At 47.8% G+C, this 24,123-nt stretch overlaps 1 protein-coding gene across 1 annotated transcript in view; it reads left to right on the top strand.

Annotated features, from left to right (window-relative positions):
- LRFN2 (leucine rich repeat and fibronectin type III domain containing 2) overlaps positions 1-17,583 on the top strand; it is a 144,149-nt gene extending 126,566 nt beyond the window's left edge. Inside the window, 4 exon segments of the mRNA XM_029592934.1 lie at positions 16,655-16,670; positions 16,672-17,169; positions 17,171-17,438; positions 17,441-17,583. Coding sequence (XP_029448794.1) covers positions 16,655-16,670; positions 16,672-17,169; positions 17,171-17,438; positions 17,441-17,583 — 925 coding nt within the window.
- Positions 17,584-24,123: the final 6,540 nt, after the last annotated feature.

The raw sequence follows: 24,123 nt of genomic DNA, 5'->3' as shown, positions 1-24,123 counted from the left end.
GACGACCTCTAATGATCCTTTAAAGAGGAGGGGGTGGACCCAGTTCAAAAGAGCTCTGCCTCCTGATCTCCCAGCCATAACACCTCCAACAAGGCACATTTGTTCTAGTGTGAAAGCTAGACCGTGCCTTTATGAATATGAAATACATTTCAGGGAATTGTACACCATGTGCCTCTGCGCCGCCCCTCCCCTGACATTGCTAACTTCCACATCAACCCGTTGAGCCACAGGTCCATCAATTGTCAACTGCTTAAACCAACCAGCAAGCTCCAGAGGAATGCGCCCTGGCCGTGCTGGTGCCCGGAGCCACTGGACGGGATGTGACCTGCTGTGCCTCATGCATGCCAGTTTGCCCAGAGGCCCTCCCCACCCTTAATCCCCCCCCCCCCCCCCCGAACACTTGTTTAACAATTCAACATTTCTAACTCTCTTAGGAAAAACGCCTCTGCATTTATCTTTTAAGTTGCGGACTATATTAAAACCATTAATCATGGCTGTTCTGTTGTGATAGAAAGATGGCTGCCACTGCTTCAGGACAAGTGCCTTCCACTCTCAATCTGCCCCCATTCTACCCCCCCCCCCCCCCCCCCCCCGCTCTCCACCTCCAAGTTCCTGCCCCGCATAGAAAAACGTTTGCTTACATTTTTTCTCCACATCTTCTTCCCAACTTTTTTAAAACTCTGCTGCCCTTGCCCTGTAACTGTTCTCTTCAGCCTATCTACCTTCACCCTTTTATCTCCCTATGTGTCCCCCCACACTTTCCCCTTCTTCCTGCCCCCCCCCTCCCCCCTGCTGCCCTTGCCCCTTCCCCAATTAATCCCAGCTATAACCAAACTGGATTACTTCTTCCCACTCATGGCCTCAGGGCTTTAACTCAGAGAAACTGATTTGTTGTTAATTTTTTTTTGTCTGTGTCTCTTCTCTCTCTGTCTTGACCAGACCGTAAGCTCCAAGGAGCAGGGACTGTAAAGCTCTGAAAATGTCTGGTAGTGCTATACAAATGACAAAAATAATAATAATACCCTTCCATGGCCCTCCTTCAATCCTCTGGTGGGGACAAGGGTGCTCTGACTTGCGCCCACCTGCAGAACGGGAGGGGCTGGACCTCCCACCCCCCTCCACTGCCTTCGTGTAATAGCGGAGTCCAGCCTATGCAGGACGTCAGGCCAGAGAAGAGCAAAGGCTGAAGGGTTCGCATAATGAGGAGAATTTTAAAGACCGGAACGGGAGCCCATATACATGCATATATGGCTGCAGGCAGATTTACCCTAGTATTTAATAACCCACGAGTTTCATCTTCTCACGGGCTGTGAAATACATGTAAATCTACCCTGCAACATTTGCGCGTATCTGTTCATACGCATGAATATAGAATTAACTTAGCCGGATAATTATCTGGATAAGCGCCGCTGAACTGCTAAATGCATTTACATGATGCAAAAAATGCATGAATTTGTCACATCTATTTTATATGGACCGATAATTTTCTTGCAAAAATGAATACAGAAATTATTAGCAGAAGGAGGAAAGACATTGCGCTCCCTACAGCAACCACCTCCCCTCCCACCCCCTTCCCACAAAAGACATAACTCTCTATTGGCGTTTATAAATTGGCCGCATTTATTCCACTGAACCTGAGCCCTTACAATCTTAACATAAACCCCCTCAACTCCCAACTCCTCCCCACCTGCCCCGCCTCGTGCCAGCGTGAGCAAGCTTGCACCGGGAACCTTTGCCCCACGGTTCACCGGTCTTCCCGCGTAGCAGCTCCCCCTGGCTACGCAGGGCCTTAGCCCCTCCTCCGACCCCCCCCCCCCCCCCAACTCCCCTTTAACAACAATAATAACTCTGGGCTCGGGTTATCCGCCACCGAAAAAACATGTCCTTTATGACATGATTTTTTCCCCCCAACTGCGGCCTTCTATCCCTTGCTGCTGATCTCCTTCTCTAACCCTTCCTGAATGGTGTGGTTGAAAAGATCCATACCTATCTCAGATAGGTGCACTCCATCCCCGCAAAACAACCCGGCCTCCCCACTCCACGCCCACGAATGCCTTATCCAAAATCCCCCTTCCCATCCCATCCATCTACCCATTTGTTTGTTTAACTTTTTAACCCCGCTCTTCCACACCATCTCTTCTTCATTCTTCAATCGAATAATAATGTCTGACCAACCCAAACTCACAGAAGGCCATCTGGCCCATATCTGCGACAAATCTTTTTTTATGCACGTCAACAACTGTCTGCAGGTTTTCTTCCCTATATCGTTGCCGCCTAAGTGCACCAATAAAACATCCGGAACCCCCCACATGTCCAGTCTTTCGCAAACGAAAGGCAGGAACTCATCCCATTCCATGCCGCACTGACTGAACCACGCTATCCTCCACCCAAGATGCTCCAACTCCAGATGTTCCCCATACGATCTTTTCCTGGCTTGTCGCTGTGCCCCGATGCACATGGGAATGGCCCACAATCCAGGCACATTTCGTACCGCTTCTCCTGCCCCCGGCTGCTGCAAGAGAAATAAAGCATTAATACACTCCACCAGTCCAATGCCTCCCACCCCTTCCTACTCCCCCCCTCCCTCACCTCCCCCCCCCCCGTCCTTTGCAACCTACTCTCCCCCTACAAGTCCTTGCGCGTTGAATCTTGCTATCACTCTTATTATAGTTGCTTTACATATCCAATCATATGTACCCCTTAAACGCCTTAGATTTCTACCGTCCTATACTTTTAATCCTAACCTCCGAAAATCCCGCCTCTGCCGCAGATGTTGCTGCTCCTATACGAAATGAGTGGGTACTAAATCCAAACAGGTCCCTCCCATCCGCTGCAATCGCCTTTTTGAGCACCTGAGGAAATTGATATTGCGTCAACGCCAACCTGTTTCATGCACTAAAAATGCCCCTCTAACATCTGGTCTTAAACCAACGTACTGTAGGGCCAGCCTTACCGGACAAACCACCGCATTCTCCGCAGGCAATAACTGAATTGTAGTGCCTTTACCCCTCTGATCCGTCTTTGATCACGGAAGGAAGAGAACTACCTCCCCTTCTTTGATAACCACGCACTCCGAATTAAGTCCTGAGAAACCGCTCTCTCTACTCGACCTAACCACCAACTCACTAACGAGCAAGGCACCGAAGAACGCCCAAGAAAAGGCCACTCTAAATAAAACCACTTCGAACAGCAACCAACAAACAAATAGCAAAAACTCCCCTAATCTCACCAGATCCGAGTATCTAATAGGCAACCTTTTGTCCCTTTTCTTACCCAAGCTTCTTTGCCAACCTCCTGAAACTTTACGTAAACAAAAACTGCTCATTGGATTGCCCCCGCCTCGTAACTTTAGGAAAAAAGCGAACCCAATTAACTGCGACTTGGTGGAAGCAAAAGTACCCCCCTTTGCCTTGGCTCCCAACACAAAATCCACCAACCACTGCTCCCTCACTGGCCCCCCCATCCAACCCCTGTTCCCCAAGAAATTAGCCACAACAGCATATCCCCTCGAATAAGAAGACCAAGTGCTCGGAGTCACTGATGCACGGATGAGCGCCCATTCTTCTTCCAACGCCGCTTCTGACCTTGTAATCGACGTCTCGCCTCGTCCTAGGACCTGGACATCTGACAAAGAAAATCATAGAACCATCCGCCACTGCAACACGTACTCACTAAGCCTGGAAATATAATAAACTGTCATACTAACTACCCCATCCTAACCTTGTGACTAGGGTTACCTTGAAGTTACCGGACTAACTTTTTTTTTTTGTATTATTTATGAATTTCTTCTTCATATATTTCTTCTTCATTTTATTTATTTATTTTTTAACACCTACATCCTCTCCCCTATTTCCCCATGCCCTTATTTACCGGTTTTCGCCCCTGCCTTGCCCCCCCCCCCCCCCGTTTGTGCGCACTTAACGCTGGGGTGACTCCCATTGCACGTAGCGTACGCATGCTGGAACTTACAGTCCGGGAATAAACACGTGGCCCGGTTAAACCGCCAGCAAATGTCTCCCTTCGGCAACGCTCCTTTACCGTCCTTTCCTGCTGACCCCCCACCTCTGGAAACCGCATCACCGCCTCCCGTGCCGACTCCGCTAATCTGAGCATCCCCCCCGCTCCCGAACTGCTAAAACCGGCTTTCGCCACCTTGGCGCCTTTATTGGTCATCTGAGTGAGCCACAAATTAATGTCTTGCGTCCCCCAGGACATGAACCGGTTACCTGCCATCTTCTCTCGAAATCGCTCATCATAATTGAGCCATGCCCATCCTTCATAATCATGGAAGGCCCCTAGAATGCTATCGCAGTACGTCAACAGGGCTCCGTACTGCTCAGGTTGGTAATGCCCCACTACGCTAGCTAAACGTAGGAATCCCCTCATCCAATTTAAAAGGTTCTTGGGGACACTTACTCCCGAATCCGAATTCTTCTTCTTACTACCTTTTCCCCGCCTCCTCCTACCTCCTCGCCTACCTTCCACTAAGCTGAATATATTAACATACTTACGCTTTTTTATTCGTTTCCGTAACTTACCTGGCACCCCTTCCCACAATTCAGTTAAAGACGCCAACGCTGGATGCCCCATATCTTGCGCTGGCCCCATACCACCCCTACTGTACCTACTCCTTACACTACATGCGGATGACGAGGAGTCGTACGAACTATTCTCTGTACCACTAGAACTACTAATATGCTTGCGCTTCTTTGTCTTGACTGTTACCTCCGGCTCAGATCCCTTTTGGGCTCCATTACCTTCCTGCTCTCCCCATATTTGGGACTTCGCCGCCTCGCCCCTTGCTCTGTCGGCTCGTCCCGCTACAGGTCAGTCCACGCTAGGGTAAAGTGGGTCCTTTACCCACCTCTCCTCTGAATAAGGTATCTTCTGTGATCGCCAACTGCACCTGCAATAGGAAAAACACTGACCCCAGTATCAGTTCTGCCAACATCCCTGTCCCTGGGAGAAACTGCTCCACTGAAAATGTCTCTTTCCTCTTGCCAAATTACCTGCCTCCTATTACTTTCTCTACTGAGGTAATCCCCGTCACCTCCCATCCCGTTACCGCCCTGACCCGGGGAACTGGTGTCCCATTCCTGCCAACCCCCAAAGGCGGGCTGACTCTCTCCTTCCCTAACTGCATCCTCTAATCTGCGTCCTGAGAACCTCCCATCACGTTCCCTGCCAACCCCGGTGACCCGAGACCGTCCGCACTCACCGCACGCATGCTGAGACACGCCCATTCCGAGCTCGTGTTCTTCCTGTCGCCTCCCGCCATCCATCCCAGTGGTTCGCGTCCGGCTTCTGCCTGCTCTCGCCCCGCCGCGTCTGACCTCGTCATCTCTCACTCTCCTCTCCGTCGATCTACTGCTGCCGACTCCTCTCTGTTCTCCGGCTTGCCGTTTCGCCAACCTCCCCCGTGGCCGTCCGACGCCTCCCGCCTTGCTGCCCGAAGTCACAGCGCTGCCCCTGGGCCTAACCTCACTGGCACCCGCCGCTCCGAGAGCCTCCTCCGCATCACCTGAGGTGCCTGCACGCGCTCGCGAAGCCTCGCTGCCCGCCATCGCCGGGACCGCTTGTTCTCCTCTTGGGCTCATACGTCCGGACTGCAACGAGGCGGGTCGCGGCCCGCCTTCAACCGCCCTCTCAAACCGCGCCAACGGCTCCGGCTCAGCCTCAGGCCCGCTCTCCCCGGAGCTGGAGATAATCTGGCATGACTTCCGCAGGGACAGGGGGGGCTGGGAGCAGAGCCCGGGGGGAAGGCGCTACCAAAGCCTGACACCAGACCGGCACGACCCCTTTTTCCGGACCCCGCTCTCCCCTGGCTCAAAGGTAAGGTTTTACGCTCGCTCACTTGACGCATAACCGATATATTTGCTCCCAAAACAGCTCCTAAACTTTGATATCAGATTTAGGGCTGGAACGCACACACTTTTCACCTGCCTGCCTCCTGGCTCTCTCTCACAACTGCCGAACACCCCCGCTGACGTCACACCCTCAAGCCAATCACTTCTCCCTATTTGAATTCTCTCTGCTCTTCGCTCCCCCATCCCCTCCTCTCTCTGCCTGTTTCCCGCCCTTATCGCTATTCCCTTCCCCCAGCCCGCTTCCGTTCGCGCACTTTCCCTCTGTTACTCTCCTCGTGCTTAATCCAGCACGACTTGCTCTTATGCATGTAAGCTGGCAAATTTTCTAAAGTGTGCATCAAGGAAATGACCTGTTTTACCAATGAGTGCGCCGTTGAGCCCACTCCTTCTCCAGGTCATTCAGACCCTCCTGGTTGTTGAGCCTGAACTGCCCCAGTTCACTCTGACCTCTCACCCACCCAGTAATGTAGTAGAAACATGTTTGATATCATTTACGCCACATAATTACATGTGTAAGTTTCCAAATCTACCCAGGGCTCTCCTAAAATAGCCCCGCCCTAGAAGGCCCCGAAACCACTCCTTTAACACGCAAACCCTTATCTACACACGTGTGTTTGATGTTTAGGAAACAGCAGGTACGTGAGTGCATGCCGTTTCTGCATGCATGCAACCTTTTGGAAACTCACCCGAATGACTCTCCAGCGAGAGATGCAATAAAAGGTAGGCATGATCAGATGAAAGATAGGATATCTGGAAATAGTTGGCGCAGCTGGGATAAAGGTCCATTTTTCCACACATTGGACATGAACAAATAACTGCTCTCTTCTCACTGAGCAATTGTGAGGGTTGGCTGTGCACTAGAAATAGACCCTCAAGGAGGAGATTGAGCTGTGAACAATGTGTGTGTGTGTGTGTGTGTGTGTGTGCTGCAGTGTGTTGGGTGTGACAAACGTCTCTGGTTGCATAAAAAAAAAAAAAAAGCCGTTCTGGAAAGCTCAGCACAGGAATCCATGTTGCAGAAATGAGAGTTTCTGACTGCTGAGGCCACAGAAAAGATTTGTTCTCTCTCTGTCTCTCCTCCCTCTCTCTCTCTCTTTCCTTTTCATAAAAAGAAACACATCTGGCCGTGCTTATTATTTTTTTTTTTTATACACAAGAAATGCGGCATCCAAAAAATGCTGAAATCAGTTGGATTCAGCTGCTAAGATTTTGCTGTTTGTTGCACAGCGGAGTTCAACTGTTAGGCTGTGGTGGAAAGGTTTTGTGCGTAGAATGGGATTTTTGTAAAACGTTGAGATGTATTTCCAGGCTCCTGCAAGAGACACTGCTGCATCATTTGTTTTCTGGTTTTTATTTTATTTTTAATGAGACATAGGACAGAGATGTACATATGGATGGTGACTTTCAAACAGGTGCGCGTCTGCATGTTTGTGCGCGTACGTCAGCCAGCATCCAGAGACATGGCCTTATTATAACACGCGTGCATGTCATAAAATAGCCTGGCAGACATGTGCCAAATGTAAAGTACAAATCTCGCTTCTACCCAATTCACCCAGTTAAGAGAGAGAACCTACAAACCCCTCTAGTTCAATAGCCTCCACGGCCTCCCCAATTAACCCTCAATCTTAAAACTCTGCAGATATACCTATTTTTCTTTATTTTATTACTTACACGTCATCCATTGGAGAAGTAAAGTTACGCAGCTGGGGGCCTTGGCGCGCACCGGATTGTGTAAGTATTAACGCGCACATCTCGGGTCCGTGCCCCCGAAATGTCCATGCCCCACTCAGACCATGCTCCGCCCCTTTTTGAAAACGTCCGGGATGTGCGTTTCCGAGCGCCTTTTAAAATCCCCTCGGCGCGCGTAAGCCCGACATGTTTGCGCCTCCCCCTAATTAACGTGCGCGTTGGGCATTTTAAAGTCATCATTCCAGACACGGCGTAAGAGTTAACCTGCCGCAGGCTCCGATCGTGGGATTCCTTTTGGAACATCGCCCGTTAGTTAGCCGGAAACTTCGTGGGTGACAGCAGTTTCCAAAGCAGACTCTTGCGTGCGTAAGTTCCCCTCTGAATATTCTCCCATCAGAGCTTCCCAACGTGCAGTTACACCCGCTGAAGTGTATGGAGAAAGCTTTCAGGGGAATCTGTCCACGTAACTTTGAAAAATCGAAGAGCGTGCAGGGAAGTGCCAACCCCGCCCCGGTTCCGTGGCCAGGACTCCATCCTGATAAACGTACGCATGTACAGGACACGTGCACGTGGCATGTGGCAGGCAGGCAATTCTTAGGAAGCCCATTTCTGTGGCTCAGACATTGGACTCAGGGAAATTGCTTTGGACAAGGACCCTCCCCGTGTCCGAAGGCATGCTTATTCCTCAGCCTGTTCAAACAGCCTTCCAGAAATATAACAATTTCCATGTTAATCGCCTTCTTAAAGATACCCTAAGAGCCCAACCCCTCCCTCCCACAGCCATTACTCAGGACCACGTTTTGACCCTTAACAAAAACAAAGACAGACTCCTCCCAATAGCTTACCCTCTAGTGAGCTTTTTAAAATTAGCTCAGCTTCTTTCAGGTCTTATTGCGGCACCAAACATTTTAGCTAATGCATCTTCAAAAGATGAAATTAAATTGCACTGCCTCAGCTGTTTCCCAATGTCTCAGAAGTATTCTTTGAGCCAACAGACAAGCCGTACGGCACCGCTGCCTCAAATATTTCAACTTAATTAAGGTCTTTTAGATGAAGACCAGGAAAAGTAAGTATTTGACACTCAGAAACGGAAGATATACAACTTAATGCTATTTACCTTAATCTATGGACCGGTGGGTGAGACCGAAGCAACGTGTAGACAGGATGTAGACGGTATAGGCCCTCTACCTGACACGATGAAACCTCATTAAATCTGGAAACGCGCATCATGTTTTATTGTTTTATATGCATCACGCTCTCTCTCTGAAAGCATCTTTTCTCTCACATTCTCAAAATTTCTTCCACCCTCCCCCCCCCCCCCCAATAACGTCATAAAATCCCTCCGCCTGCTCCACCTTAGCTGGCTCTGCACCCCGTTTCCTGTAGGCCGGTTCCTCTTCCCCAGCAGGCCGCACCCTCACACCCCCCCACCCCCCCTCCTTAACCAGCTTCTCTCCTCTGCAGGCTTGGCTCACTCGGCCCTTTCCCCGCTCCCTGCCTGCCCTTCAGAGCGTCGCTGTTGAGGGGCAATGCTGGTAACTTATGCTCCCAGTCTTACTAGCACAGGATCGTGGTGGTGTGAGCACAGTTCGATCCTGGCAGGAGGTACCGGGAGGGTTCGGGCTAGGGTGGAGGGAGACAGAGAAGGGGGGTTAAGTACTATACATTACAATTATGTTGAACTGGTGACGGGAAGGGGGATATTTCTCTTTTCTGCAATGTGGCCACGTAACCAGGTACATTCTTTTTTGAATTCAGCCCATTAAGTCTAACGTTTTCTGGCCACATGAGGCTGGATAACTTTAGACCTAACCTGTGAAATTCAAAAGATACCCAGTTAGGTCTAAAGTTATCTGGTTAAAGGTAACTGGATAATATTCAGGGATATTCAGCACAGCATTTATCTAGGTTAAATTATCCAATTAAATTTAGCAGGATAAGTTTTCCATTCTGTTTTTTTCAAATATTGGTCTCTAAGTTTTCTTCTTCAACTACTAACCAATTAGGTCTCTTACCCAAAGGCAAATGTTGCACCAGGAGGTGGACCCTTGGCCTGGTGCAGGATTGGTACGGCCCTCTGGTCGGACCCTGAGAGCACCTGCCACCAGGAGGCGGAGCACAGGAGGAGACAGAGGCTGGCTGGAGCTTCAACAATAGTAACCCGGGGTTCCCTTGGGTTGAGCCCTTGGTTACCCGGGCTGCCTGGTCTTAGGTGGGCCTCGCAGGATCTCCTTGAGAGAAAGTTAAGGTGTGTACCCACCACAATCAAGGGTGCGCGATCGATGTTCAGGCTATGAGTCCGGGGTGCCAGAGAGGGCCAAAAGAGACTCTCGGAATGAATGGCTAGAATCAGAGCCAAAGTCAGGATAGCGTGGTCAGCCAAAGCAGGGGTCAATACCAGTAGTCAGTCCGTGGGTAGTCAGCCAAAGCAAAGGTCAAGTTCCAGAGATCAGTCCGTGAGTAGTCAGGCAAGCAGAGGTCAGGTTCCAGGCAGCAGTCAGACGTGGTCAGTGGTCAGGCAGAGGTCAGTTCCAGGCAGCATGCAGATGTGGTCAAAGTTCAGGCAGAGGTCGGTTCCAGGCAGCGTACAGACGTGGTCGAGGAAACAGGCAAAGATCAAATCCAGGCGGCGATCAACGTAGTCAAGAACAGACAGGGGTCAGTACCGAGAAGATAGTCCAAAAGGTACTACCTGGGGAGATGAAGGAACAGAAGGATGCTGGAACAGAAGGACTCTGGAACAGGACTGGAACGAGACTGGAACGAAACTGGAACAAGGTTGGAACGAGACTGGAAACAAAGACTGGAACGCAGAGGCAAACTAGATATCACAGCATGATCTACCAGATTGGCAAGGCAAGGAAGTGATGGCAGGGGCTTCCTTTATACTACGCTCAATAAGGGCGCACCACGGAGCTGGAATCCGCCCCTGGCCCTTTCAGGGGCCGGGCAGTCCGCGCGCACGTGCCTAGGGGCAGGGACAACACCATGGAGGACGCCGAGCCCCGCCTTGATGCCTAGCTGGAGGTGGAAGGCCCGGCGACCATCGCCGCAGGACGCCGAGGCCTAATGGTGCTCGCTGCTGCCACAGGGGAGGACGAGCCGGGACCCGTGGAGGATCCAGTGAGGTGAGCAGGCGCGGGCCGAGCGCGGACGGGACGCGCAACAGCAAACCTGCATGTGCGTATAAAGTCAGCTGAGAGGCCCAATAATAAAATGTAATGTGTGGTAGGCCCGAGCTCCCTGTCTTTTCACAATAATTATAGAACTTCCTTTTCTTACTCTTGTTTTCTTTCCAGCCCAGAAAAACTGGGAATACAATCATTCTAGCAAATATGCATTTATTTTATTTATTTGGATAATACAAAACTCACCCAAACTAGTTTACATTAGAATAGCAGCGTATGAACAAAAAAGTCATCTGCACCTTTACAAGTGGCCAGTATATAACAAATTAATTAGCAGCAAAATCACATTGTAACTTGGCAATAAAGGTGCATCTTATGACTAAAATTTAGTTAAACGAAATTGACTGCACTCTACAGGTATACTAGTGATTTATTCAGAGAACAAATAATAGTGCAGCAAAAATGTTTGTTTGCAGTAGCACTTTTGGCATTTGAGGTAATGCCAGGCAGTGATCCGTAATCACTTTAGTGGGGGGTTTTTTAACTCTTTATTTATACATTTTTAAATTTTAACAAGTTAAGGCAACTTGACAAGAAATAGTACATTGGAGATAAAATTACATTAAAGAAAATACAAATATGAAGAAAATAAAATCTCAGAGTACTCTGTCAGACCACAAAAAAGGGGGAAATCCAATAGAAATTGAGAGAAGAAAAATAATCAAGAAAGATGGCTCCCTTTGGCCTTGTATCGACTACTGCGGGCTTAACGCCATAACCAGGAAGGATCGGTACCCTTTGCCTCTTATCCCTGAATTATTGGATCGCTTGCAGGGAGCTCGAGTCTTCACTAAGTTGGATCTCCGCGAGGCATACAAACTGGTTCGGATCAAACCAGGGGATGAGTGAAAGACTGCTTTTAATACCCATGACAGCCACTATGAATATGTTGTAATGCTGTTCAGGGTATGCAATGCCCCTGCAATATTCCAAGCAATGATGCATGAGATCTTTCAGGATCTACTCTATACCACTGTGGTGGTCTATCTCGGAGATGTCCTTATCTTCTCGAAAGACCTCCAATCCCACCGCCATGACGTCCGACAGGTTCTCCAGCGCCTGCGTACCCACAAACTTTATGCAAAGCTGGGGAAGTGTATTTTTTAAGAAGAATCTGTCCCCTTTCTGGGGTATATTGTCTCCAGCACCGGTTTCAGGATGGACTCGGAAAAGGTGGCCTGTATCTGGGACTGGCCCCAACCTTTGGGCCTTCGCTCCCTGCAACGATTTTTAGCCTTTGCCAATTTCTACAGGCTCACGGCACTCACTCGGAAAGGAGCCAATACCCGAGAGTGGCCAACAGAAGCACTAGCTGCCTTTGCAACCTTGATACAGGCCTTTCTCCATGAGCCCTGTCTCCGTCACCCAGACCTCACACTTCCCTTCACTTTGGAGGTCGATGCCTCCTCCATCGCCGTTGGGGCAGTTTTGGGCCAGCTCACCGCCAAGGGAACGTTCCATCCTTGCTCCTACTTTTCCCAAAAATTCTCTCCCATGGAGAAAAATTATGGTATCAGGGATAAAGAACTCTTGGCTATAAAATTGGCTTTCGAGGAGTGACGACAGTGGCTGAAGGGGGCCCGTCACACTGTCACAGTCTATACTGACCATAAAAACCTGGAGCATCTCCGCCACGCTCAGTGCCTGAACACCCGGCAGGCTCATTGGTCCCTGTTTTTTAGTCACTTTGACTTCATGGTGAAGTACCGGCTGGCTGCCAAGAATATCAGGGCCGACGCCCTCTCTCAGTCCTTTGAGCAAGAAGATAATCCAGACTCTCCAGGCTACATCACTGACCCGGCACGCATCCTGGTAGCCACTTCTCAAGCTGTTCCCCAAGGGAAGACGGTAGTCCCGACCCAACTCCGGCAACAAGTTTTAGAGTGGGCCCATGACTCAAAGGTGGCAGGTCATCCCAGTTGTGCACAGACTCTTGCCTTACTTAAACGGTACTATTGGTGGCCATTGATTGATCAAGATGTGAAGGCCTACGTGGACTCTTGTCCCACCTGCGCTCGCCAAAAGCCCATGGTGGGGCGACCTTGGGGGCTGTTACAGTCGCTGCTGGCCCCCAAGGAACCATGGACCCACATATCTAACAACGTTGTGGTAGATCTCCCCTCTTCAAGTGGCAACAGAATAATTTGGGTTGTCACCGACCGTTTCTCTAAGATGGCTCATTTCGTCACCCTCCTGTTGCTTCTATCCGCTCAAGAGCTGGTGAAGCTGTTCACCTCCTACATTTTCCATCTCCATGGATTAACCCATCACATAATCTCCGATAGCGGAGCCCAATTTACCGCTAAATACAGGTGATCCTTGTGCTGCAAATTCAACATCAAGCTAGATTTTACCACAGCCTACCACCCCAGGTCAACAGCCAAGCAGAATGCACTAACCGCACCTTGAAGACCTTTTTGCTGTCTTTGTGAAACTGCGACAGGACAACGGGGCAGATCTCCTTCCATGGGCAGAGTTCTCACACAACTCTCACCCGAATAATGCCACGGGATCTTCACCCTTCCTCGTGGTATATGGGAGGCAACCGCTCCCTCCGCTCCCAGTGCCCCTGTCCGTTCCATCTCCTGCCGCCCGGTTGACGGCACAGGAACTTCAGTCCTTGTGGTCCCAAACAGAGGTCCTGATTCGCAAAGCCGCCGAGAGAACAAAGGTTACCACCAACAGACACAGATGCCCAGCTCCCCCACTCAAACCTGGAACAAGGTATGGCTGAGTACCTGCAATATTCGGCTCCGGTTACCCTCCATGAGGCTAGCACCTGTTATATTGGCCCCCTTCTCCATCCTGCGACAAATTACTCCAGTCACGTGCCAACTCCGTCTTCCAGCATCATTGAAAATCCACAACGTCTTCCACATCTCCCTGCTTAAGCCAGTGGTTCTGCCTGGGCAGCCCGGAAATTGCCCGAACCGAAGATTTCCTCGGAAGGAGACAAGACTTATCAGGTGAAGGAGATTCTAGATGTCCGTCGCTGCCACAAGAAGTGGGAATACTTGTTTGCCTGGGAGGGATACGGTCTGGAGGAAAACTCTTGGGAACCAAGTTCCAATATCCTGGATAAAGGACTCCTTAAGGAGTTTGCACACCCGAGGAAACCCAGGCCCCAAGGAACAGGGCTTAGAGGAGGGGGTACTGTTATGGCGGCCAGCCGCAGCACCCCGCAGCCAAACACACTCACCCCCCAGGCAGGACCGGGTCTCTGCCGCTGTTCCATTGTCCTGAGGCCTTCTCCTCCTCGGCACGGCAAAAGGGCCGGCCCCACCGCCGCCATGTGGCTAGCCGCGTCTGACACTAGGCGCACGAGCGGCTCCTCCCCCTCCTTAAAAGGAGCCACGCTGGAAGACCTTCTGTGGAAACCGGATGCACAGGGCCCTGCTGGTCCTTTTTAAGGCAGTCCCTGCTGCCCTATCGATGCCTCAGCAACAGGTCTCGCTCTCCGGAGTCACTAGTTACTCTACAGTTCCTGTCTCCGTGCCTTCCTGCCTCCGTGTCTTCAGTTCCAGCCTCTGTGTCTTCAGTGCCTGCCTCCGTGCCTTCAGTGCCTGCCTCCGAGTCTCCCAGTTCCGTCTTTGTTATTCCTGCTTCCTCCGACTCTCGGTTTGCTTCTCTGGTTTTGACTCGGCTCATTCTTGGATTCCACTTTTGCCTGCTGCCTGTCCCGACCGTCTGCCTGTTCACTGTTCTGCTGACGGCTGACCTCTGGCCACCAGACTGTCTAACATGCCTATGCCTCTCACCTCCAGACCAGCTCACAGGAGACCTGTTCCTAAGTCCTGCCGGCCCTGGCACCCAAGGGCTCAACCTGCGGGGAATGAGAGCTGGTAAAGGTGAAGGTCCAGTTGGGGTCTCCACCACCTACATCCGCCTACCGACGTCGAGGGCCTATAGGGCACCCCTATAGGCAGCACCAACCTCGCCTCGGCCAAGGGTCCACATCTTGATGCAACAGAGAAGAAGCAGGCTTGTACTTGCTTCCTGGGAAGGGGTCAGTCGTGAATTTCTCGGACCACTTCTGGGAGGGGATTGCAGACAGAGGGCCAGTGTTGCTTCCAAGGAGAATCTCTTGGGGGTGTCTGGGAACTGACATCAAAGATCCACGTGAGGATCTCCGTGGTCTAGAGGGGAGGTGCACAGATAAACCTTCGCTCAGGTCAATAGGTAATTCAGTTAAGTTTCTGGTATCATTCATCCTTCTCAACGATGATAATGGCATTTTTTTTTTCAGCTTTGCATAGACTCCTTAATTTTTCAATCAAATGGGGTCACGTTAATCAAGACCATGTCCTTCAGTTTAATTGTAAATATGATTTCTAGGTACTTCAATTTATCCACAACTCCCTGAATTCCCCAGATCTAATAAAGCATTGTCTTCAATTATCCCAGAAAGGACAAGATGTTCACATTTGATCCAATTAATTCAGTAACCCAAAGCTTCCCCACATGAATTTGAAAGACTGCATACCTGGTCTCCCGGCTCCTGTGGATCTTTCAAGATCAAAAGCGGATTGTCTGCATATAATAGCAGCCTATTATCTTGCCGACCTGCCATAATCCCCTCAGTACAACTCAAATTTCTAAGTAAATCACTAAGGTGGCAAAAAAATGAAAGGTGAGGGAGTTCGGGCCTTGTCATATCCCTCTTTGTAAAAGAAAAGGTTCAGACATAAAACATTAAGACAAATATTTTCAGACGGCAGTTTAAAAATGATTTCTATCCACTTTAAAAAAAAGCTTCTCCAAGTTTAAGCAAGGGGCCTTCCCTGAGCCTGTTGATGAAATGGCAGACTGGACTTCCCGGGGCTGGAGTGGATCCTTCAGTTTCAAATTAGAAACCTTCCTGACATGGCCCGCAGATGATCCACCCCCTTAACAAATCCTGTAGCCTCTGAAACAGCCTTTTATTAAAATCCTAACATCTGTGTTAAGCTAGGATATTGGTCTATAATTGGAACATGATAGGGGATCTTTATTTTCCTTTGAAGCCAGTGTCGGGGATAATATCATTTCACAACCTTTGTTAAACGCTTTCACTAGGTAGGAACTAGAGATTCCTTATAAAGTTCTGCAAGCAGATCACCTTTCAAAGTTCATCTCTTTACTGCAGATTCCTACGGGATCTTATGCAATCTTTCTGGGTCCTTTATCTTCCTCACAAAACTTCATTATTTATTGCCCTGCATTTTAAGGGTAATTTTCCAAGGCATTTCCTTAGGTGTTTTACCCATGGAAATGGCTTGTTATAAAACTGCCTTCCCGATATGTGGATATATTTACGTGACTATGTCCTGGTCGCGCCTACATTAATCCCAGGCTGAGGGGAGGCCAATGGTGCTAAACTGTCTTTACGGGCCTGTTTCTGCTTTTATCTGGCGGCTCTACTCTGGGTGTTACAAGACTGGAATGATGTCATTGGTAGCTCTGCCATCTATTGGTTGTCTCTGTTACTATGGAACATGTTTCAATAAGAGTTGTTGAAAATGCATGACCTGTTTGGTGAACTCTGAGTGAATTACCTGAGTTTAAAACTAATCTCAATATCATCTCTTCAGGGTGTCCTACTTCCCTGTAGTTTCCCTATAGTACATACATTTAAGGAGTATTTTTATCCATTTCAATTACATTCTAGAGCTAAAAGTTTTAAAGTTTGAATGAGGAAAACCTGGCTAAGCAGCCATTTTCTAATTGACTTGCTAATGCTATTGCCCCCTAACCCCTACCCTCACACCCGTTATACCACTAATTTGTGGTTTACTAAAAATATTATATACTGTAAATGTTGAGAAAAGAGAGAGAGAGAGAAAATGTGTACGAATATACTATGTAATATGTTGATGCTAAATATGTGTATCACTTGACTTTTAACTACCTTTGTCTTTTTCTTTTTTGAAGGATGATTCCTGCTTCAAAATAAAGCCTTTGTGGTAAACAACCTTGTATCTGGAACAGCGTACGACCTCTGTGTCTTGGCCATATGGGATGACACTGCAACAACTCTCACTGCTACCAACATTGTGGGCTGTGCCCAGTTCTTCACCAAAGACGACTACCCTCAGTGTCAGTCCATGCACAGCCAGTTCCTGGGAGGAACTATGATCTTAGTCATTGGTGGCATCATCGTTACCACTTTGTTGGTTTTCATCGTCATCCTGATGGTAAGGTACAAGGTCTGCAACAATTCCCAAGGGAAATTGGCCAGCGTCAGCAATGTCTACTCACAGACAAACGGGGGGAATCCCGTGCAGAATGGGGTGCCGCCCCAAGTCAATCCAAAAGTGGTGGTGAGGAACGAGCTGATGGAGTTTAACTGTGGCTCCATGCACAGCAGCGTCTCCTCCTCTTCCAGCTCCACGAACAGCCAGGAGGGGGATAACTGCAGCCTCCGCAGCAACCGGAGCACCTTGTCCCAATAAATGGAGGCCGGTCTCAAGGTCTAAACACAACATTGATCGGCTCATGGGAGCTTTCGCCTCTTTGGAACTGAGGTGCCAGAGGAAAGAGGACACACTGGACTCCCACAGTTCGGCCACAGCCCGGCATTCGGACAAGAGGCCCCTCCTGGGGCAGCAGGAGGCCAAATTTCGTAGTCTCCTGACATTGCCTGTAGAAGGTAAAACGAAACGCAGCCATTCCTTTGACATGGGAGACTTTGCCACTACGCAGTGCTGCACGTATCCAAGAAGATTACAAACATTTGGACTAAGAGGAGTCTCTCGGTGAATGGGATGTTGCTGCAGTGCGACGGCACTGCAGAGCTGGAAGGGAGTGGGACCAAAGAGAGTTATGGGAGCTCAGAGTGGGTCATCGAGAGCACAGTGTAAGCGACTACAAAGAAGGCCTTCTCCGATATTGTTCTAAATTCCTCTTTTGTCACAAACTGTGGTGGTAAAGGGAGGGGGAAGTCTTATCTGTACCGGGCAGAATGGCATAAAAATGTTTTATGTAATTTTTATAGATAAGTGGCACTGCCAATGCTGGCATAAGGAAACCGCGCGAGGACGGGCCAAGGAATTTTCCATTGCTTTTGAAGTTTCACGACAACCGATGAACAATCAGAGAAGGTTAAAAATGGTTTGAAGTGGCCAATTCAAGGTGCTCCTTTGCTTGTAGGGAGGGGGGTAGCGAGTGTGGCAGAAGGGGAATAACCAGAAGAACAGAGTAATGGGAATGTTTAGCTGAAGAAAAGACATCCCCCCCAGTTCTATCATTGCAAGTCGCCCCGTCTGAGAACGCGGGACATCTTGCAGACCTGGGATGGATTATTATTACCTGGCTGGTTATCGACCATCCCGGAGCACCTCGGGAGCCTGGGAGAGAATTTCACGGGCTAGCGTTTCTTTCTGTCGTTCTGTTTTCAAAGCTTCCAGGATGGAAACCGGGGGGCAGGGGGGGGAGGGGGGATTCTATTAAAGGTGAATTGTTTGATGTCTCTCCAAAGCCCACCGCACCACCACCCAGACCTAGGCCCCCAAGAAGCTGAAGCAAGGAGTTTACAGAAAATCAGCTTAGCTTTGTTTTTCCCTTTTTTTTCTTTTCCTCCCCTGGCTTTCTGCAAGTCAGTATTCCAGGCAGTTTTGAGCCTATCAATACTTTATAGGAAGGTGCGTTTCATCAGAGAACGAGCTGGAAATATTATTTATACACACACACACACACACTGATATGAAGAACGAAGGGAAAATCTAGTACAAGGTGAACTTATATTATTGCAAATTGCCTCGGGCCAAGGGTACGCTTGAACTCTTGCTTCACTGAACGCAAGCAAGCTAGAAGGCAAGAAGAAAATAAAACTTTAGCAGAATGCTCACAAAGCTTACATTTTGGTTTAATTTCGTGAAGGTGTTAACAGTAAGCGCGTAATGCATGCAGTGAGGCACACCGAGGGCGCAGGGAGAGGTACAAGGTGTAAGAGTTTCTTGCAATAAACCGCAGGAAGACAAGTTGTACCTGGAATATTGCAAAAAAAAAAATAATAATAATCGTAATAATAATAATGCTACTATTCCAGATCTCTGTCGCTCCCATCCCTCCCCCACTCACATTCAGCTAGAATAATCAGTTTGTTTGGAGCCTTCGGGCTGCTACAATAAATTTGCAGAGTTTGGTTTTCTTGGTGCAGCTGTGGATTTCAAGGTACCGCAGGCAGATGTGCTATCTTTGTTGGCACTGAAAGCTCTCCGTATCCAAAGGCCTTGTTGGTTGGTAAAATGTCACTTGTAAGAATCCAACCTTCCATGTATCAACTCTTTGAGGTCCGTCTCCTGCTCTTACAAGCAAAATACAAGTTTAGACCCTTGCCTCTCACTGCTTGGTGATAGACATGAGGCCATTACAGTACTAATAAACAGTTGCTCCGTGATTGCCAGTTTTGCTTCTCAATACTCAGACTTTAAAATTATTTACTCTCCAGTGAAAGTGGATAATGATTCATGGGATGTTTGGGGTTTTTTTTTTTCTGACCATAAGAAATTCTACAATAAGGGGCGGATTTTCAAAAACATTTATATGCTTAAATCTGGGTTTTAAACGTGTAAATGCACTTTACCCGTGTAAGTGGGCTTTTGAAAATTGCTACAATCTATGCCATTGACGTGTCCATAGGATTCACACATGTAAGTGCACTTTAGGAGAATAACTTTCAAACAGCTGTGCTCCCTCCCTATACTCGTGTATAAGGGTGCATGAAAATCTACATCTTTATTTTATAACCTACGTGTATAAGATATACGTGCACATGTAAAAAAATGCGCAAATACAAACTGCGTTTATCCGGATAAGTTCCGACATCTGGAAGTGTAGCAGCATTTTCCCAGATAAGTGCTGATTTATCTGGCTAAGTCAGATAGCTGGATAGTCCAAAAAGCACTACTTATTCTGCCATCTGACTTAGCCGGATTATTAGCGCTTTTAAGACTTATCCGGCTAAGTAGCGGCTTTGCTACTTACGTGTGTATGTATGAGGTTTATAAGATAGCAAATACACCAGTATTTCTGTTTACATGCGTAAGTGCTGATCTTTATGCGTACAACTTTTGAAAATTCACCTTTAAGCACGTAACTGGGCTTTTGAAAATTACCACAACAGTATGTTACATTTACGCGGTCTAACGCCTTTGAAAATGACCTCCCGTGTAATAAAATCAGCTTGGAAAAGCCAACTCCTGATTATTATTTCCATTGTATTTATATAGAGAATCCTGTATTCATGTTTTGTTTTCCCCATTGAGCAAAGAATTGATATTTGCTGGCAAGCTAAGTATGTGTTCCTCATGATATCACAGGGCAGGGATACCGAAGCACCCTTATGTTTTCACTTTCACAAAGTTTTCTAACTAGAGGGGTGGTTTAAGCTTCGCCACTCTTTTCCTCTGCTCTTGATGTCACCAGACAGTACAGAGGGAAAAGTTGTTTCTGTTCGTTGTGTTGTTTTTTTTTGTTTGTTTGTTTGTTTCAGGGTGGTTTTTGGGATTCATTGTATTTAATGTTTATTTCAATTCATTTTGTTTCCCAAACCAAAATAAGCAAAAACAAAACAAAAAAAAGCCTGCATCCCCACTCCCCTGCAGCCCCCCCCCCCCCCCCCCCCCCCCCAGCCACTGCTTACCCCATTGGGGGTTTGAATGGAAGAAAAGGGCAGCAGCGAGTTCCAGTCATTCCTGCCCCGCTGGCTGCGATTTGAAAATGGCGCCCGTCTCAGAGGTGGCAGGTGCCAAGTTGTTTCATGGTCATGTTGTATTACAACTTATGGCCTGAGACGGGCGCCATTTTTAAATCACAGCCAATGAAGCAGGAGAGACGGGCTCGCTCCTGTCCCCTTTCTGTCTTGGAAATCCCCGATGGGGGTATGAGCCAGGGGGCTGTGGGGAGGCAGATCTGCAGGTAAATAGTGTGCACTGTTTGCTAGCCACTCAAGATTCACCAAACTGAAAAATCCAAATGATTTTCAAATTTTACAGACGGTGTCAGTTTTTGGTTCGTTCCAAATGAAACGAACCAAAAACGAGCTCATTCATTGTTTTTCAGACATTCATGTAAAACAAATGCTCATCCCTAATGACCATTACCAAATGGACATCACGGGTGGAGAAAACGGATCCGGAGAACTGTGGCTGGCTTAAACTTCAAAATCTAAGCCAGTATGAAAGAGAAGTCACAGAGTCCTGTGGGACTTTATTTAAAAGTAAGCTGTGCTTGCTTGTGCACTGAAGCAGCATTTCAAAAGCCCATGACGGGTAGTAATGGAGGAAAGTTGCTAGCACTGATCCTTTATCAATTTATGGCAGCTTTTCTACAATTCATCTCTAACCCCCCCTTCCCCCCAGTGAGCAGCCACGATCAGCCAGAGAGCCGCAAATTACTTGCAAGCTGAATGGTGCAATGAACGCTGATGGTCATCCATGAGGTCACGCATGCATGGCATGAACCAGTCGGATCCCGTCCCACAAGAGACAAATTCCAAAAACTCTTCTGACCATATCTGGCACCGCTCAGGGACAGGGTAACTGCAGGAAAGACACTGAAAATTTCCAAATAATCCTAAGGGTTACAAGAAATGAAAAAATAAAATGCAAAAAAAATTTCATTTTTCATTTTCCTTCATTTCAGTGCACGCTGTAACTGTAACTTTCAAATGGGCGCGCCCACGTGTGAGTCAGCGCACGTCCAGAGTCGCAGCAATTTTATAATATGCGTACACATATGCGCACATGTTATACAATAGCCCAGGCGCACGGTTCTGTGCACCTAATTTTAAGCCTGTGCACGCCCAGCAGCGCAAGTTGGCTTACGGATGCACAACTGCATGCATTTTCTAACAGCAGCGTGTCCAGCCGAGCACCAGTTTCACCAGCCCTTCCACCAGTTTGACCGGTGTTCTGCTGGCTCCTCCCAATCACCCTGGTTCTTCAGCCTGCACTCTCTCCAGTTACCCCCAGACCCCTCAAACCCCTCACAGATGCCTGGAAAAAATTTTTTTTTTTTTTTTCTAAACTTGCACCTCCTCCATAGCAGAAGTAAAGTTACGCAGCCCTGGATCTGAATGCACACCCGAGGCGCGTAGGGACTCGCGCTCGTCCCGTGGCCCCGCCCCAGAACGCCCGTTCCACGCTCCCTTTTTCTCCGATGCGAGGTATTCGCGCATCGCCACGTGTGCGGCTATCTGCCCGCCTTACAAAACCGGGTGGACGCCCGCCAGTGCTAGATGGGCGCCCACCTCCTGATTTCGGCACGTGTGCCCAGCTTTTAAAATTCACCTTTATGTGCAGAAAAAAAAAAAAAAGAAAGAACGCTAAAGCCTCTAACGAAATGGAATTGCGATAAGGACATCTCCCCCCCCCCCACCCCCCCTCTCCGCCGCCCAGCAAAATGAAATGAAACAAAGCAATAGATTTTGGTCTGCACCCCCTTAATAAGGACGCACCAGTCATCGTTTTCCATGGAAAGTCAGAGAGCATTACTCTTCCCCTCGTCCTGCCCCTCCTGGGTAGTTATTTTTTATTTTTTAAAAATGTTGCACTGTAGATAGCGGGTGCAGGTTTCTTCTAACAAACGTGGGCTCTTTGTTGGGTGTTGGTGCTTTTTTTTTTTAATTGGACTGATGTAACAATAATTCAAAATGATTATCATAGCCGGGCTTTTGAGACCGTAAAGATGGCCTTCTTCCGATGTGCCAGTGACCGGTGTGGTCTCAAAGGCTCGGCTCCTTCGGATTATTCTTACCTTAGTCCAAGAGAAGGTAATATAGCAGGAGGGGAGGGGGAAAAACACTTTAAAAAAATGCATTTCTTCTTTCAATAGCCTGTTTGGGCTGCTGGAAACCATTTAAATCACATATTTTTATATGGCTGTACAAAGAGGGTCTATGTAACAAAAAAATTCCCTATGTATATTATTTTTTAAAACGAAGCTCAGAGCTACATTGTGATATGGCTAACGTACTTGATCTTGTATCGTCATGTTTCCTACTTGGAGTTTTAGGAAATAGTCTCTGTGATCAAGATAATTTCTTTTCTTTTTTTTTTTTTTAATTTCTACAAAATGTACAATAAATAAATAAAACATTCTGAATAAAAAAAAAAAGAGGAAGAATGGTTTTTGCCTTATTTGAGTTATGTGCCGTAACGCCCTTTGCAAACCCGGGGCGGGAAGCAGCGAGCTTGCTCAGCTCGGACGCGTCATGGGCACAACATTTCGTGAGTCTTAGGAACTGATGCACTAAAAGTAGTTTTTTCCCCATTTTTCTCTCTTTATGGGGGGAAAATGCTTAGAAGCAACTGCTCGCGTGCACCCGTAGACGCGGGTATATGGGTGCACAGTCAATTTCTGCTGTATTTTATAACCTGTGTGAAAATGGTATGTGCGGGCTATAAAATACGAGTACATGGGGGCGCATATGTGCTCACGTATGTAAAAACCGCGAGCCACGCAATTTCTGACTTATCCGGAAAGGTAGTGGCACCTGTTCAGATAAGTTCTGATTTATGCGGCTAAGTAGCGGCACTTATCCAGATAAGTATGAAAAGCGCTACTTCTCCATCTAAGAAGCGCTTTGTCAGACTTATTCACATATGTAATATAGCCAGATAAGTCTGGAAAAAAGCACTATTTATCCAGATAAGTTCAAATTTGTACAAATAGCAGTAAATACGCTACTTAGTCAGATAAGTGTGTACAAATGTTATATCCTCATACTTTCCATTTTTAAGGGATATACAAATAGATTTTACTCATCTAATTTAGATACATTTACTCCTGTAAATCGGCTTTTACATGCATAGGTCAGGGGATTTTATAACATGGGCATGGAAATGAAATTACCAGTTTTTACCAATTCACCCAGTCCATATGCAGCTCATGAAGACCCTCCTGGCTCTTCAGCCTGAAGTCCCCCAGTTTCCCCAGACTCTCCCACCAAGTCACTTTTTCACTTTTGAGATGTTTACGATGGCTTACAACAGATATTGAGGAATAAATAAATGCAAGTAACAGACAGACACGCGACATTTTGGCAGGTTATAAAATAGCAATCTCTGCATGTAAATGCTGACCCCTCTGCAAAACGTCCCTGACCTGCCCCCTTTTTCACATGTGCAGCTTTACTCTCAGTCCCTGATTTACATGCACATGCACATGTTTGCCATTTTATGCGCACACATCCATTTTGAAAATTCACCTCTTAGTGCATAAGACCCCTTGGTGTTCCTCCAAGTAGCATCCTGAGATATTGCCAACAAATAAAGGCTTATATTAAACAAAAAATAAAGCTGAGCACCTGAATTTGGGCACCTAGGTTAGATGCCTAAGTACCATCCCTATCTTCAGTCAGATTTAGGGCCTGATTTACTAAAGCTTTTCTCCCATCA

This window comes from Rhinatrema bivittatum, chromosome 3, assembly GCF_901001135.1.
Source record: "Rhinatrema bivittatum chromosome 3, aRhiBiv1.1, whole genome shotgun sequence".
Taxonomy (NCBI): domain Eukaryota; kingdom Metazoa; phylum Chordata; class Amphibia; order Gymnophiona; family Rhinatrematidae; genus Rhinatrema; species Rhinatrema bivittatum.
Note: the sequence above shows the minus strand (reverse complement) of the source record. Positions and strands in the feature narration are given on the sequence as shown.